The sequence below is a fragment of the Fulmarus glacialis genome, unplaced genomic scaffold (assembly GCF_000690835.1).
Source record: "Fulmarus glacialis isolate BGI_N327 unplaced genomic scaffold, ASM69083v1 scaffold804, whole genome shotgun sequence".
NCBI lineage: Eukaryota > Metazoa > Chordata > Aves > Procellariiformes > Procellariidae > Fulmarus > Fulmarus glacialis.
In genome coordinates, this window is record NW_009208543.1 from 22,755 (window position 1) to 39,957 (window position 17,203).

Here is a 17,203-nt window from a genome sequence, read left to right on the forward strand (position 1 = left end):
CATTGAATATTCTCTGTTTGTCCTTTTTTATAAATGTAATTCTAAGGAGAACAAAAAAATTATGGCCCTAGGATTCAATGAAAAATTACTAGTACCAGTAGTAATAGTAATCAGCGTTACTAACACTTTTCTTATGGAATGCATCAGTATGAAATAAGTAATTTTTTGTTTCCCATTCCAGTATGTATCATACCAACCCACACTGGTACAGAATCCCCATTCTAAAAATATCTTTATCTTTAAGCAGACACAGCAGCCAAAGGCAGAAGAGCAGGACACTAGCTCATACACTTTTTTCTCAGTGGAAAATTCTCATTGGCAAAATGTCATCAAATTCAAAGTAATCTTCATTATAAAAAAAAGCAAAAATTAGTCCTGACAGAAAAACTGACTCATTCACATATATGCACAGAACTGACAAGAGTCTGCTCCTAAAATAGCAGCATGGCAAGCCTGTGAATACCCAGAAAGGCATAGATCATAAAAGTATATTACTATGGTCATGAGACAGACACATGAGTTCAGACACTTGTCTCAACACGGTAAGAGAATAGTAAAAATTCTTAGCATGTACTCGAAGGTGTTTTTTTTATTCAAAAAAGTAATCATGATATTCTACTTCAGAGGGAATCCATCAATATATTTAAAAAAAAAAAGATGAGAGAATATTGAATTACAGAATTATATTTTAGAAATAGCATTGAGTCATAGTATGGAAATTGAATAACTGTTACTAAGTAACAACCAGAATGTATTAGCAATTCACATGACGAAGGAAGTACAGGGTAGCTTACCATAGCAATGACTGCTGCTCCAGCTCCAGCAAGTGCCACAATGAACAAGTGGAATGTCATGTTTAGCTGCAAAGGGGGACAAAGAAAGGGACTTTCATGGTGGTACACTAAACAGAAACTGAACAAAAAGTCTGAATAACATAGAGCAAATAACTACCTTCCTGCTGCCACCTTTCTACAAAAGTAATGATTACTAATACTTTTTCCAAAAGATTGACATCACTACATGACATTGTGCTTGTGCCTGTTTTGTTACAATATTCATATCAGGAATAAAGCATAATTCTATTTTAAAATATTGTATTTAAATTATAAAATATTTTTTAAAACAATTATTAAAAAATAAACAGTCCAGCACTTTTTTCTTTTTTCTTTTTTTCTTTTTCTTTTTTTTCAGTTACAATACTATCTTACTAGATCTACAAATGTTTGTAGTGGTTTCTCTAGTGGCAGAGACAGCCTAAGAAAACCCCGTTTCCCATCAGTAGCTGTAGCTTTCCACCCTCACGTATTGATTTACTTCCCTCCCACATTTGCCAATAAAATTTGTTCATGGTGATATAATATAAACCAAGTTACTTAAATAATCCAAATTAACCACCTTCCTCACCCTACCCCAAACCAAATGACCACATTTGTTTTTAGTTTCAGTGATCTGCTTTACACAGCAGCCACTGAGTGTTGACTGCACAGCAAGGGTTGCATTTTCTTAGATGGTTTTGGTATAAAGACAGATTTTGTACCTTCACTCTAAGAAGATTTATTCAAACATAGTAAGACCCAGTGAAACATTTAGCAAAGCACCCTCTGCCATCAGAGGGATCAAGATTTTAGCCTCTCTTTTTGTTTTAGATAGATGTAATTTTGTTTGTCTTCATTCCTGATCATTTAAAAACAAAACCAAGAACCTCAGCTGCACTGAAATAGGTGGCCTTTGCCTAAGGGAAAATCTACAGAGAAAAATGTACTAGGAGTTATTATCCTAACACACTGCAAGATTTGGTCAAACCCATTTGAAATCTTTACTCTCCTGTCATGACAGTAATCATAAGATCTTCAAACAGTGAGTTATTATATAGATCTATTCATTGTGCAGCAGGTGCATTAGCTTTCAAAAATATCTCAGTAAAAATATACACGACAGTGGAATTCTTAAAAAAAAAAACCAAACAAGTGTATTTACAAAACAAACGGCTGGAGAAATTGCACTGACTAAATTTGGTACATGGTAAAAGACTAGGAAAAGTACTTGCTGACTGTATTTTCCACTGAGATTTTATTTCATCACCATAGCTAGAATTAGAACATTAAGAGTAAGAAGAAAACATACATCAGTTACTTCCTACTATAAAATATATTATCAATTTGCCAAAAATATTATCACATTTATTCACCTCATTAGAGTCACACATCTTGATGAAACTTTCTGATGTGGTGCAAACCTTCTTTTCCTCCCCAATAGTTACAATACCTGGAGTAGAATAAATATTCACAGTATTTAGTATTCCTAGTACATAGCAGCTTACTTCATATGAGCTAGAAAAGCTAAGAAATACAAATTCTTGGCTGCTTTGCAGAACTTTTTTTAACAACAAAATCAGTTTTTTGTTGATGATTGGGGGCTGGAGCACCTCCCGTATGAGGACGGGCTGAGAGAGTTGGGGTTGTTTCGCTTAAAGAAGAGAAGGCTCTGAGAAGACCTTATAGCGGCCTTCCAGTACTTAAAGGGGACCTACAGGAAAGATGGAGAGGGACTCCTTATCAGGGAGTGTAGCGATGAGGGGTAACAGTTTTAAACTGAAAGAGGGTAGATTTATATTAGATATAAGGGAGAAATTCTTTATTGTGAGAGTGGTGAGACACTGGAACAGGTTGCCCAGAGAAATTGTGGATGCTCCATCCCTGGAAGTGTTCAAGGCCAGGTTGGATGAGGCTTTGAGCAACCTGGTCTAGTGGAAGGTGTCCCTGCCCATGGCAGGTGGGTTGGAACTAGATGATTTTTAAGGTCCCTTCCAACCCAAACCATGCTATGATTCTATGATCATTTCAGCCATCTCAAAACTAACACATCCTCTGTTTAGTAAAAGCCCTAGTAGGAAACATGCAGGTAATAATTTTTTAGCAATTTTTGAAAATATCTTCATTCCAGATTTTGATCAGCACAATAATCAAAACACCAGAAAATTATTTGCAACCAGTATATACACTTACCACATTGTTCACAAACATTCTCTACCCTCATGTGGAGAAAAGTGCTATATGGTGTTTTCAGACATGTTGATCTGGTACAAAGCTTCTTTCACAAGTTATAAAAAAGTATTACCCAAATGTATACTTTATTGTAATAATAGTTTCTCTATTAGCAAGAATAACTAGAATCTGCTATATTGTTTCCTTTAGCTAATGTCCGGATACTAAATCAAAGACTAGCTTGAAGAAAACTGCTATAACTTGGTTATCATGAAAAATGGTACTGTTCTTTCCTATTAGTAATCAGCAGTTTTTACACTGAATTTACAGGAAACAAATACTTTCACAGAATACACATTTTATATGTTAGTGTTCTATGCACATTTTAAATAGAATTAATAATAAAAAATAGGTATGAATTTTAGCAAAATATAAGGTCAAAGAAAGAAGAATGAATACTCTTGATGAGATCTGTACAGATAATTGCTTTTTCAACTCACTTGTCATGCTGGGGGGGGTGGGGAAATCAGTAAATTAAAAAAGAATTTTTTTTTCCCCCTCATGAAAGCAATAATGTGAAATATTTTGTTTCAGGTTAAGTGAAATGTTTAATATGAACCAAACTGTTTGATTCCCAAGCAATACAGCATTTTTTAATACCTGAAAATAGCAATTAAAAATATACTGTGATTTTATATTAGGCCAAGGCAACAAAAGAAAGACTCAGAAAATTGCCTGATGAGAGTATGATTATCCAAAGCTCTGTGGGCTGAGAAACCATCAAGGCCAGAACATCTAGATTCAAATCAGTCTTGTGGCAGAAAGGAATTTAATTATCATCACCACCTAAGAATTCTCAGACTTCTTAAGATTCCAAACTCCCTTTCGTCCAAATATCCCATCCCCCCAAAACACATGTATGTGTACATCCCCACTTTATTCTAACCTCCACAGTTCAGGCTTTAGCCCCTCTCTCTCTCTCCACCAGCCTCTTAGAATGTTACTATTTGTATTGTCGCTTTTCATCAAAATTTTTGCAAGCAATGAATCTTGTCCTGTCCTGATTCACCTCTAGGCTCTGCAGAGACAGATGATAACCTAGGATCTCCCATCTCCAAATCAGTGTCCTACCACAAGATTAAAGAGTCATTCTCCAGATAAATGACTAATTAAGCATTTTAGACAAGTTCCATCAATTCCAAAAGAAGAGACTAAACAGAAGCCCCAAGCCAAATTTTCAGTACTCTGGGAAGATAGACAATGTTGATTCAATTTTGTCAGGCCTGGATATGCAGTGCATCTCTAATATACTGCCTTGACTAGAGGGTAAAAGGATAGAAAAACATGCTTAACAATTGTTTCAGAAACACCGAAACAGTTCATTTCAGATACATGGAAGCAATATGATGCTTTCTTTTGTGAAATCTTGCTTTATATTTAGTGCTCTTCATTCACATACCATACTGGCGAAGATCCAAGCAGAGATTAGCTCCATCCACTATGGTGGCATTTCGGCAAATGGTCCACAGATTGAAGTACATGTAAACAGGCAGAGAAGTGAAAGCTGTAACGCCAAGCCAGGCCAACATAAAGATGTATGTCAGCATAATAAACTGCAGTAAAAGAAGGAAAAACAAAACCAGTGGTAAGTCAGAACTTAACTGATACTCCATTGCAAAAAAGGAACCACAGACAAGTAACAAACACATTTGTGACTGTTTTTGTCTGTTTCTGTCCTTATTTAAATTACAGTTTTGGTCTGATAATCAATTCATGATCTGGTCAAAGTGAGTGATGGAGCACTAACATGATGTTTCTGAAGAACATGCAGTTATGCTTCCAGAAGTGCAAGCTTACTCCACATTCCTGTCACTCTTGGGCCTATGATTGATGCAAAGCACCACGTCTGAAGTACAGACAGCTGTATGCTTTGTGAACCATGTGTCTCCCTCTCTCCTGTCGCCACTACTCCATAGTTAAGACAAGAGGCCACATGGTTGTTTTTTCCACTATCAATCATGATGCAAAGAATTAGAATGAAATACTATAGGCTTTGCTTTCTTTTGCTTTTAAAACCTGGGTCTTAATAAAAACGAGTCATTATCCATGGCTGCCACAGAATCTCACTGGCAAATCCATTTTGCATTGAACAAATTAGACAATATATTTGTCATTTTGTTGCTGTATGTAGGCATATTTAGAGTCTACACACAAGGGAATTCATCATTCAGAACAAACTAGGGTGCTTACCTCTGTTAATAAGAAATGCATTAAATTACGTGCTTTGCAACATGTGTTCTCCAAAGGCTACACATTTTCTTTTTTTAGCCATGAGCCTCAAGAGTAGCAACCTGCTTGTAGGAGGCATTGAACTCTACTTGCCTTCAGGGCCAGTAGTTATGTTGGCACACCCAGCTTCTGTAAATAGGTACGCATGCTACATTACTACTTTGCTGCTAACCTAAGACAACTAGCAGACACATTCATCAATAACAAATTACCTTTTCATTTTATGCTGTGGAAAGGATATGAAGATGCTACATGGTTAAATGTGGAAGATAGCCTTTAAATGTTGAATCCAAATAGCCCCAAGATTTGATGGCTTCAGAAATGCTGATGAATCTAAACACATTACTGAAACAAAAAAATTTCAGCACACTAACATTTTTGTAATTGCTTACCACAGAAAAACATTGACTCTGAGAATATGAGCTATTTCTCAAAACTGAATAAGCTGGTCCACAATCTGCTTAAAATTAAACCTTAAAGAGTAAATAAAGGGAAAATGGAAGACATTTTCTAGTTCTTTGTTAATGTAAGATCTCTCACATCAGGTGATAAAGGAAAAAGCCTAATATAAATACAGATTTTATTTACAGAAATCAAATAAGGTCAGACTCAAAAGAGTTGTAAATGGTAGTAAAAATTGTTAGAGGGGTGGCTTGTCCGTGTGGACCTAATCAGGAACAACAACAACAAAAAAAAAAGGTTTGAATTTTAGGTGAGGTAATTTTATTACTTTGAAGGTATGGGATGGACATTCTCAAGCAATATTAGAGAGACCTTAATTTGATTTACTTTAACTCACTTCCATAGAATATTAAATAAAAGCCATTTTAATTCTGAGGAAGTGTATTTACATAGGGATTTAATGTAGTTTAATTAATCCAGTTTAAAATTCAATTCAGATTAATTTTCCTGATTGTCCCTAGGTAAGTGAGCCTTTCAGCAGTAGTTTGAAAAGCTGGAGAAATTATAGCACTAAAAATAATTATCAGAAGGATGCAGGAAAGTAAAAGATAAAGTGGAACAAAGAATAGAAGTATTCTGTTTAATACTTTGGGTATCTGCTTTCTATCATTGTCTTTATTTAGTACTCAACACTTCAGCTTTACCAGCCAGTTTGTAAGTTATGAACCATTTTAACTTTTCCCTTAACATCAAACTAGTTTAAAAGGGAAACTGATGTGTCTCTAATTTATTAGATTTAAAGAATTGTGAAAAATGTATGCATGCAGATAATGGCTGTCTTCCTTTCCAACTTTTCCCAAAAACACACTTACTAGAAAACCAACTGATAAAATAGAGAAAGTGATAGCAAAGTCTATAATAAATATACACCCTTGAATGTTACAGTAGACTTTTCTGTGTGTCAGTTGCTTTATATAATGGAAATTCTATCCCATCTATTGCAGAGAAAACAGTGAATACAAGTAAATACTGTTCTGTACACACTCCTATTTATTTTTCATTTTTGCTTCTTTATTGTTTTCTTTTTTTCTCTCTCCATATTACAGTGTTAAAGCTAAAGAGACAACATCTGGTTCAACCCCAGGCACTCATTTGCAAATAATTACTTGGAAAATTACTTGGAAATGTAGATTCACTTCAGGGCTATGAATTCCCAACTAAAATGCTATGTCTGATCTTAATTTATTATCAAGTTAAAGAGTTGTACTCAATTTTTCTAAAGCAGGAGCAAGAAATAAGAAAGAAGGCTCTCTGTGTGTTCTCAGAACAGACTTTAAATTCTGAGTTTACTATATTCTAGAAGTATTTTAAAGTTAAAACCAGCCTCCTAGATTATATCTATGAGTTTGCCAATAACACGTATGTCTGAGGACTTATTTTTAAGCCTCCTTCTCGAATTTCTGAAGTAAATAATATTTAATAAATTTAGTACATCTCTCAGTATAGTACATGCATGTTAATTTAATGGAGAACTAAATCTTTGATATTATATTACTGAACTGTAGTAACTGTTTTTAAGACTGGGCTTCACAAAGATTCGGGAATCTTTCTATTCTGTGATTACCACCAAATGGAGGAAAAAGATCAGCCTTACTATGAGCATTAAAATTCCTATTTAATATCTTTTTATTTTCTGCTCTGTAGTAGGGATGAAACGCTCTGTAGCCTTGCTTGCTTAAGAAGCTTGCTTAAAAATCTGTATCGAGATAATACAAAGCATTGGTATAGCAAAAAGGGAAAAAAACAGAGCTTATTAGCCTCTCAAAAAATCTGCTTTGGGTGGAATAAGAGCAGGAGAAATCTGTCAGATGATGGATGCTGGGAGTCACAAGAGCTGCCTTTTTAGAGGGAACTGCCTGTTTGTTTATGGAAGGGATTCTTTTTTAAAAACATGAATCTGTTTGGTTGAGCATCTCAGAAAAAGTGAATCAAATGCTGATTTCATTTTAAAAACATATTTTAGAAAAGAATAACTTTATATTTCCTCTTTCAGTCACTTTCAACTGAAGAGCCAGTGGCCAATGATTTGCCCAAATCCATGTCATAACACCAAGAAGACAGGGGGAAAAATAGTGACATTTCTTTTGTTTCGTGTAAGAATAACTAAAATGCAAAACTTCACATTAAATCACTTGGTAGCTATGAGTTATCCCTGGAAGCTGCTATCACTGGTATCAGTGAAGCAAACCACAAAAATGTGATCTGGGCAGTAATACACTTTCTGTGGTAGGGGCAGTAAAAAGCAAAAGGTTAACCTTGCACAAGTTATAGTTTCGAGCAATAGGAGGTGTTAGCTTATAAATTCATGTTATAATGGAATGAAATTGTGAATTAGTTTTTTTTTAAAACCACAGGTGAAGGACTAAAGTATTTTTTTAGGTAATTTTCTCTGTTATTACAATCTTCCCTCTTTGCTCTAGAGACCTTACAAGAAATGCTTAAGGAGCCTGTTCACTCCAGGAATTAAATTCAGAATTCAATCTCCTGAGATTCAAAGGGACCTTTCTGCTTTGAAGTAGCATTCTGCTACGTGACAAGCCAAAGATTTATGAAATAGCAGCACAGCATCTTAAAGAGGTACCACAGTTTGTTCTTTAGTATGCTATGTATTGCGTTGGTAGTGAAAATTACTTTCTCTGATCAGTTCAATTTTCACTGTAAGAAGCCAAACACATAAACCCAAAACAAACTGGAAGTGATAGTGAAATTCATCTACCAAAACATGAAGATAAAAGTTCACTAATCAATTCTCAGTTCACATTGGGAAAGAATAGCTAAAGTAGATAATTATTTGAACACAACAAATCTTTAACCTTTGTAGCGGTTAATTTCTTGTACCAACAGCCATGGCTGGTAAAACCTTCTTGCTAGATATTATAAGCTTTTCGTTGCCAATAATGGCTTTCCTGAATCATAAATTATCAAAATAAGCAAATCATCAATGCTTCTGGAAAGATTTTTTATAAAATCTGTTGCACAGAACAACATCAGGAAGTACAGATTTCAGAGCATGTTCTGAAATGGTATGTATACAGCACGACAGCTTTCGTGGTGGTCATAGCTGGTTGAAATCCTGTTTACACTGAAAACATTACCCAAATCCTAGCTATTTTAATAAGATCAAGATTACAGTTACTGCTTTCTTTTTAAAATTTATGGATACTGGTCCCACGAAAAGCACATTCATTGAATTTCAAACACTGTTCTTGTTTTAGTTTTGTTATAAATATTTTAATACCCCTGAAGAAACATTGTATGATTGCTTCAGTGAGACAGAGGGACAGAGACAGTGAAATCATATCTAAAAGGTACTGTTACTACAGAGAGATGTATTGAAATGGAAACAAAGTAAATTCCAGTTGGTTTATTGTATGAGGACACTGCGGCTTACTACAAAAAAATTATATAGAAACATAGCAATAAATTCAGAAGTGCCTGAATAAAACTTCTCTCCAAATACCTCATGTTGCCATGTAATTTTATCTTTGTTCCAAACCACTCAGTACTTACATGTACACTTCCTCTCAATTTAGCCATATACTTATTTTATATGAACTCCCTGACATGAGCTCTCAACCCAGAGAATTGTAAGAAAACTACACCTTGCTGTGTTTATATCTCATTTAGATTTATTATACTATGACACACATGCAAAACTTCATTGTTTACTTTCAGCTTGATGATCTAAAAGGTTCCTTCCAAACCTCTTCACAGACTCAGAAATTCTCTTTGACAGTTTTTGCCAGAGATCAAAACTGCATCTACAGAGATCATGTACTTCCATCCTGCCAAAAGCCTATTATGCTCTGCCAGCGCAGGGAACATCACCTGACCATGAGCCCAGAGTTAGCCTGGCTGTCTCTACCTGGAAAACTGAGAGGCACCTGACCTCTGCAGTGCATTGTGTAGTCCTGGTTCTGGGTGCAGTTTTCCAATTGCACGTCAGAACAAGGCCCTCTGTGTCATTTGATGGCAACTCAGAAGCATGAACAGGAAGATCTTTTCAATTTCTTCCTGAATTAACCTGTCTCTCTAACATCACGTTCATGTTCAATTGTCTATAGATTTTATTTCAATACTAATAAAAACTTATTTAGCTTTAGCACTTTGCCCAGCTTTAAATTCATAAATGACCTTTGGCTTTCAGGCCTTCTGCTTTCAGGTCTTGTCCATTTTTCCTAGGAGAAATTCCTCTGAGTTAATGTTACTCTCTCCTTACCCTGTGCATATTCTGCATAAACACATTCACATGCTCTTTTTAAATTATTCATTGCAGTCGCCACACATTTTCTCAAATCCTGAACTTTGTCTTGATGAAGTTGTACTGATAGAGTACACAGTTCTTTCTGCAGTTTACAAGAAGTCAGACTTAGAAGTACTACATATGTTCCTGCCTATTCTTTATTTGCATTCAATTTTCTATAATGCAGGGTTCTGCGTACCGCTTTACATCTACAGTCCAGACGCAGTAACATCCTTTGATCAATAAAATTTTATCTAAAATATTAGATATTTTGTTTCTGTTCACAATCTGTATTCTTACACTACAGCTGTTTAGTTCTTTTTATTTTTGGGAGGTTCACAATTCATCCAACAGAATTTTGCAATTTTTGCACTTTTAAAGAAGAATCTCTACATAAATACTTCAACCTCTTCCCCATGTCTTTTGCAACAGCGTCTTAAATGTGTAGTTCCCCATATGTAAGTGCTAGAGAGAGCAAGTGGAAAACTTGCTGAGTTCTTCTGGAAAGGGTTTTAACATTGCAGAAGCTAAAACAGCCTTTGCTGCTTAATTAAAAATGTTAGGTTGTCTAGAACCAGCAATACTATTCTTATTTATTTAAATATAAATAAATCATAATGTCTTCTTAAGTGGTCAAATGAGAAATTTAAAAAATTATACAGATGTCTCTAAACTCATTGATATATCAATGCTTAATATGTTACAGATCATCCTTTGCCACCCTAGCCAACCTCTCTTGGTATTCATACACCCTCTTCTTACACACAGTATGAAATCTAAATATGTTTAAGAAGGACTGTTAAGTAGCTCACAACCAAATGGCCTCCTCTAACATTCTCATTTCTGTGCTAACTGGCATCTCCTACGTTCATGCCTCATTCCTGAACAGAAGTAAAAGATGAAGCAAAAGTATTTCAACCTATCTCATTTTACATATAATGCTGCTGGAAGAAAGAGACTGATGTTCTGATATTACCACTAAATGCACTACAAATCACAGAAAATACACACTTACAAAGTCTTTTCTGCTTGGTCTAAAATATCACTTTCATTGCTAACAATCACTTGTTGGACATTTATTATTGCCTCTACAAAACACATTCATTTGACAAAACACATCTCTCTGACATATTATAGTCCTAGGCACAGCTCCAAGAGTCTTGTTGAAACATGGATACATTTCATGCTATGCTATTACTGTCATGTGGTTGATCCTTCTTGGCTTGCATTCAAATCAACCGCTTCAAGAAAAAAAAAAAAAAAGCCAATTATGGTCCAAATTTTTCTTCGTAGCAGGACAGACTTCTCAGGTTTGCCTAATTGCAATTCATCCATATACTAAATACCAGCTAATGTGACATTCCTTAGATTGTTAAAATCTATTACCAGCAAATGATTAAATCCCTGAATTTTTAAATTTTGAAGCATCTATTTTATGGAACTGTTTTTTGGGGGTTTTTTTAAATGTTTTTCTTCTACAGACATTTTAGATTGATGAAAAACTGATTTTGACAAAATTAAAAGCAATTCTCACTGTTACTTTCTGCTTTACATCTGCACATACATTTTTCTAAAATTTCCTTTAGATGTGTATTTCAAGGTTGAAATATTATACACATGACGTCCATTGCTTTGTAATTATTTAGACGTCTACAAAAAGCTGGTTTACTTTCTGATTTACTCTGAATTGATGTACTGGTAGCAGTGGGGGAGGAGATTTCCACAGCTGCATCAGAAATACAAAAAGAAGATTCTCTAACAAATTGATTCCTTTTTTGAAACTTTGCTTTGTGAACAAATCCACTAACTGTCAGAATACTCAGTTTGAAGAAGGTGGCTTTGCATTGATGCAAGACTGGGTTTTCCCTGAAGATTTTATAATTTATCTTTTTGGTACTTCCTTATAAACCAATTATACTAAATTTTTTTATTTCTGAATCTTCTTTAGAATGTTGATGGTTTTGTAGCATTGTGCTGCTTAAAGTTGTTAGCATTAGTTATTTTATATGTCCTTCAGGCAAGACTATCATTTTTGTACTCCAGCAGGCTTCTGAAGTTCTACAGAAAGCATTGGATCTTATCTGCTATTTAACAGCAGCAGAATTTCCTATTTCATTTTACAATCTTCCAGATAGGAATTACTTTTTCTCAAAAGGAATATGCTTATTTTTTCACATTCTCCAAGTTTTCCTCCTCCTTTTCTTTTTCTTTTCAGTGGTGTTTCTAACACTTTGATGTACTCTCTGGGAATATAGCTAAGCTATCTGTTTTGTATTTAAATGTGATTACAGATAAATAATCTGGTTTTAAAATGGCAGTTTTAAAAAATGGAGTAGGTATCTTCATTAAATACTGCTGTTTCATGGGTTCTTCAGACTCTGTTCATGCCACATAACTATTCAATTCAAAGACATAAAATATGAAAAAAAATCAGTTCCATCATGACCCACTCCCTGCCAATGTAGGCAGGTCCTAGTAGTAAATTTTCCAGGTATTTTCCTTCCAAATTGCTGATAAACTATTTATAAAAAAACTGATCCATACTTTAATGGTTTTCAGTGATAACAAGTTTTCTAAACACAGAAAAAGACAATAGCCAGCTGGGAAAAGACTGCATTACACAGATTGTTTACATTCTTTGCATTGCCAAGACTGCGATTTTTGTTCAGGAAGTTTGCATGGTCTATACTTGGGAACAAGACAGTGAAGCTTAAACTAGAAAGCAGAAATAATACTCTTACAAAAACTTCTCTAAACAGATGTGTTACTCAAAGTGAATGCTTGGCTGTCAAAAATAAGAACATGCGTTCTTTCCTGATTTGTTCTTAACGGGGCTTGAGAAGCCTATGGCAGAATCAAGGGGTAGGGACTTTCCTTTCTCATTTGCTGTTTTGCCAAGCAGTGAAAGTCAATAACATGGCTTTTAAACAGCCAGGGGATTCTAAAAATGTGACCTTAAATGTTAAAGCTCTTCAGCTGAAAGAAGTATTGATAAAAATACTCTGGTTTGCTAAGTGTAACCAGCTTAACTTGAAATCTAATCATCATGCACGAATAAAAGGTACAAGCAATGAGGGGATAAATGTACAAGTTTCCCTCCTTCTTCCTGGGCAAGCAATACCAAAAAACATTTACAGTGGTAACTATGAATTTATAAGACATCAACAGGAAGATGCAGCTGATATGAAAAACAAAAAGCTGTATAAGGTTTCTATGGATTTTGGGGACAGTAACTGAAGAAGGGAGAACTGAAAATCAAGCAGGCTAGAAACCATTGGGAGTCGATAAAAGACATATCTTTGACCATAAAATTGTGAATTTATGATAATGCTACTGCCATTCACAGGTTTAAATAACTAAAAAAATAGTAAGATGCCTAGATGCAGTGAAAAAGGGTAAGGCAGCCAGGTGAGAACAAGGTTCAGGAAAAACTGATCATCTGATTAAGGATTCAAGTTAGAACTGAGAAGAATTATCTGAACCTGGGGGAAATAAAGCTATCACCTTGAACAATTTATGATGGTTCATAATAGAAAGGTAAAGCTCATGCAGAATGTGTAATGGCTTCCACAGTCAACCACACTTTGGAAATGTATGACAGCACATTTTCAGAAAACAGTTTCATTAAAAAAACTAGTTATTGACTGAGCTTACATGCCAAGAAAAAATTCTATTCTTGATGTGAAAGACACACTTACAGCACAATCTGAAACAAAAACATTTTGTCCAGTTTATCACCAACAATAAAAATTCTGTCAGTGAGCAGTAAGACCAAGAGAAGCTGAGAAGCTGCTGGCAAGGCCTATTACAATGTCTGGCACACTCTATTAAAGGAAGCAATGAACACTGCAGTCAACAAAAGGGCTGCGTATAAAACACTAAGTTATGTGAGAAGAGGAATGATCAGATGAAAGAATGATTTTGTAAGTGTGATATCCCTGAGAAAATCTGGGAGTATAAAATAAAGAAAAATAAAACAACCTGGCCAGATTACAGAAATAAGACAGACCAAAAGTAGAGTCAGCATCTAGAAATATATAACAAAATAATTTCTGAGCTCACTGCAAAAGATTTCTAAAAGTATAACAAATAGAGAAAAAAAAAAGTAATAACTTGCATTCTTCTTTCTTCTTAAGAAACCATATGTATATTAACAATGTAGTTGAGAGAGTAATAGCATAAAGATGAGAGATTCTCTTAACCACTCAGCTGAATTCTGAAGTATTGCTAGGGCTTGTCCTTCCTATTTCAAGAACAAGCACAGAAGACTACAGGGAACCCAGTTCTCTCAAAAAATTCCAACACTGGTGTAGTATCCAGAGATAAGATGACTTCCAGAAACCTATAAAATTGTTAATAAGTTTTATTTTATCTACTAACTCCAACAGTGTTTAGATAGCAAATGTTATTCACCTAAACTCCAATTAAAGGGGCCAAGCAGGATACATCCTACTATCCTAAATTTAGATAGTTGACTGAAGTGCCTAATATAAAAGACCTAACTTAAAAGACTTGAGGGTTATTCTCTTTGCAGAAAATAGGCAATCACTTGCAGGAAAAATTCAGCTCATCTGAGAAAGTCTCTCTAACCTTCCCTCCTTTAACTACCGAGGGAGCGTAGGCCCTTCTCTTGGCAACCTTAGCAACATTCCTAGTTAGGTGGGATACATCTGTGTCACAATATATTCCCCCTGAAATTAACTTCTCCATCAGCTTCTGGGTCATTTGTGGCAATAATTCACGATTCTGGTTTTTAATTATGCAGTCTGAAAGGTCAGGCCACCATATGAACCTCACCTTCCCCATTTCCCACGTCAGTGTCTGAAACTACTTACGGCATTTGCTATTTAACATGTATGTGGACAAGAGTTTTGTTAGATGCTTTCCTTATTTAAAATTGGATTAAGGGATTCTAGACCCATAAGTGCATCTGCTGTCTTGGAGAGAAGGTCCTTTACTTCTCATAAATGAAGAAGCAGTGGTATGAAGCATTCTGCATTCCTCAGATACAGCAGTACTCAATCAGAAGGAAGGCCTCTCTGTCTGTCAGCTCAGCATTTGCCACCAGAATATCCAGAGGTGGTACCTGATTTTCAGAAATGTGAGCTTCATTTCTAGCATTCAGAAATGATGCATCTCTTCTGGGGGGGAAAGCCAGCTGAACCTGCACTGAACTCTGTTCCTCCTGTTACACAAAAAATCAAATGTCAATATGATGCAGTTTCATTGCCTCTAGAATGGACTGGTCTGGTAAGGGCAAGATGAAAAGACAAGTTCACACCCCTTACAGATGGTTTTTCAAAACATTTGCGAAGCTTCCATGTTTTTTTTTTACAAAATAAAACCTGGATATATTTTGGAAAGTTCAAGTTTTAGTTTAAGCATTCAAGAAGCATGGGTCAAATAGCACATAGGTATTCAGGTATCCAAAACAATTTTCAAAGGCAGAAAAATCCCTTTTACTCATTAAAATAAAAGGTTCCTAAATACTAAAGATACAGAAGATATATTAGTCAGTGCAACTTAGAATATAAAACATCTTTCTCTAGAGCCTTAACATGCATGCTACAAAGAAATAGAAATACAACTGCCAGGATTAAATCTTTATCCAATGTTTTCTGATGAAATGAAAAGTACTGCTTTCCCATTTCAAAGTATAAAATTTTCATAAGAGTAAAACTTTTCAAGGAAAAAAAGCCTCATTTGTGTTTCTTCATTTTTATATTGACTCTCTAAGCAGATATTCTAAAACAACATGTAAATGAGACTTTCCATGATCAAACTAGCTGAATATAAATAGGAAGGGTATTAAATTGCAAATATACAAACAGTGTCACAGTTGGCTTCAGGCTTGTCTCCCATTCTTCACTAATCATGCTGCAGCACAATTATATATAACTGTTTAGTTAATTCTCTAAAAGTATGTTCAGGCTTTGAAAACTGAAGACTAAAAACACAGCCATCCCTCCTCGAATGTGACTGGCATTGTTATACTGTGTTTATTTTACTTTTCACAGTGAATTAATTCTGAAAATGCTGCCAATGAGACTCTTCACTGTCACTTTCACAGGCCCTCTCTCAGATCTGAGAGGGTACACTCCTCAGCAGCACCGGCATGACTTGGATGCTAAGTCTCTGAGTTCTCACATAGGCTGATTAATCAACTATACAACCGCTGGGAAGGTTAGTTTGAGCTACTTCTTTTTCCATTACTTCAGGTGAAAAAAATTCCTTTTGCCCATGTAGAGCTAGAAAGTGAGCTAGTCACAGTGAAGGAGGGAGGTCAGGAAGGGCACATGAAAAGTTTCTGTAGATGCTGGCTTTCAGTGTTCTTAAAAGCCTGCTTTTCAAAGAATATTTTGATAAGAAAGAAAAAAAGATGCTACTTTTCAGATTTCCAGTGAGAAATATAGCTTGTCCATACAAAGTTAAAACGAGCTTTTCCTTCTTGAAATTTTTTGTTGATTTTTTTTCCCTCTGTTTTCCTGATAGGTTTAGTCATAGACATAATAAATATGCTCATACAAAATATTAATGAGAAGTAATTGGTGATAATGGTAAAGCAGAAGGACCTCATCTTCATTTTCAATCTTTAACATGCTAACCTGGTATTTAGAAAGACATCAGCAAATTTGATGGGAAAATCATAGTCACAATTGGATTTTTACAAAGGTATTTTTTATGTGGAGCCATTTTTGTCATTTTAATTCTGCAAAGCCAGTCATTCTCACCTCTGTGCCTGGGAAGGTCATGGAACAAATCCTCCTGGAAGCTATGCTAAGGCACATGGAGGACAGAGAGGTGATTCGAGACAGCCAGCATGGCTTCACCAAGGGCAAGTCCTGCCTGACCAACCTAGTGGCCTTCTGTGATGGAGTGACTACATCAGTGGACATGGGAAGGGCTACAGATGTCGTCTATCTGGACCTCTGTAAGGCCTTTGACACGCCGCCCCCCTCCCCCCGCAACATCCTTCTCTCTAAACTGGAGAGGTATGGATTTGATGGGTGGACTGTTTTGTGGATGAGGAATTGGTTGGATGGACACACCGAGAGGGTAGTGGTCAATGGCTCAAAGTCCAGATGATGTCCAGATGGAGGTTGGTGATGAGTGGTGTCCCACAGGAGTCCATACTGGGACCAGTACTGTTTAATATCTTCATCAATGACATAGTGGGATTGAGAAAGTGCATGCTCAGCAAGTTTGCAGACGACACCAAGCTGAG

The 17,203-nt window shown here is 35.5% G+C and overlaps 1 protein-coding gene across 1 annotated transcript in view; it reads right to left on the reverse strand.

Moving 5' to 3' along the window:
• The window catches only part of GPM6A (glycoprotein M6A), a 126,013-nt gene that overhangs the window by 7,187 nt on the left and 101,623 nt on the right, over positions 1 to 17,203 (reverse strand). Inside the window, exons 4-6 of the mRNA XM_009576516.1 lie at positions 4,444 to 4,597; positions 2,189 to 2,265; positions 795 to 860 (exon numbers count right to left, since the gene is read on the reverse strand). Coding sequence (XP_009574811.1) covers positions 795 to 860; positions 2,189 to 2,265; positions 4,444 to 4,597 — 297 coding nt within the window. The remainder of the gene's footprint in view (positions 1 to 794; positions 861 to 2,188; positions 2,266 to 4,443; positions 4,598 to 17,203) is intronic.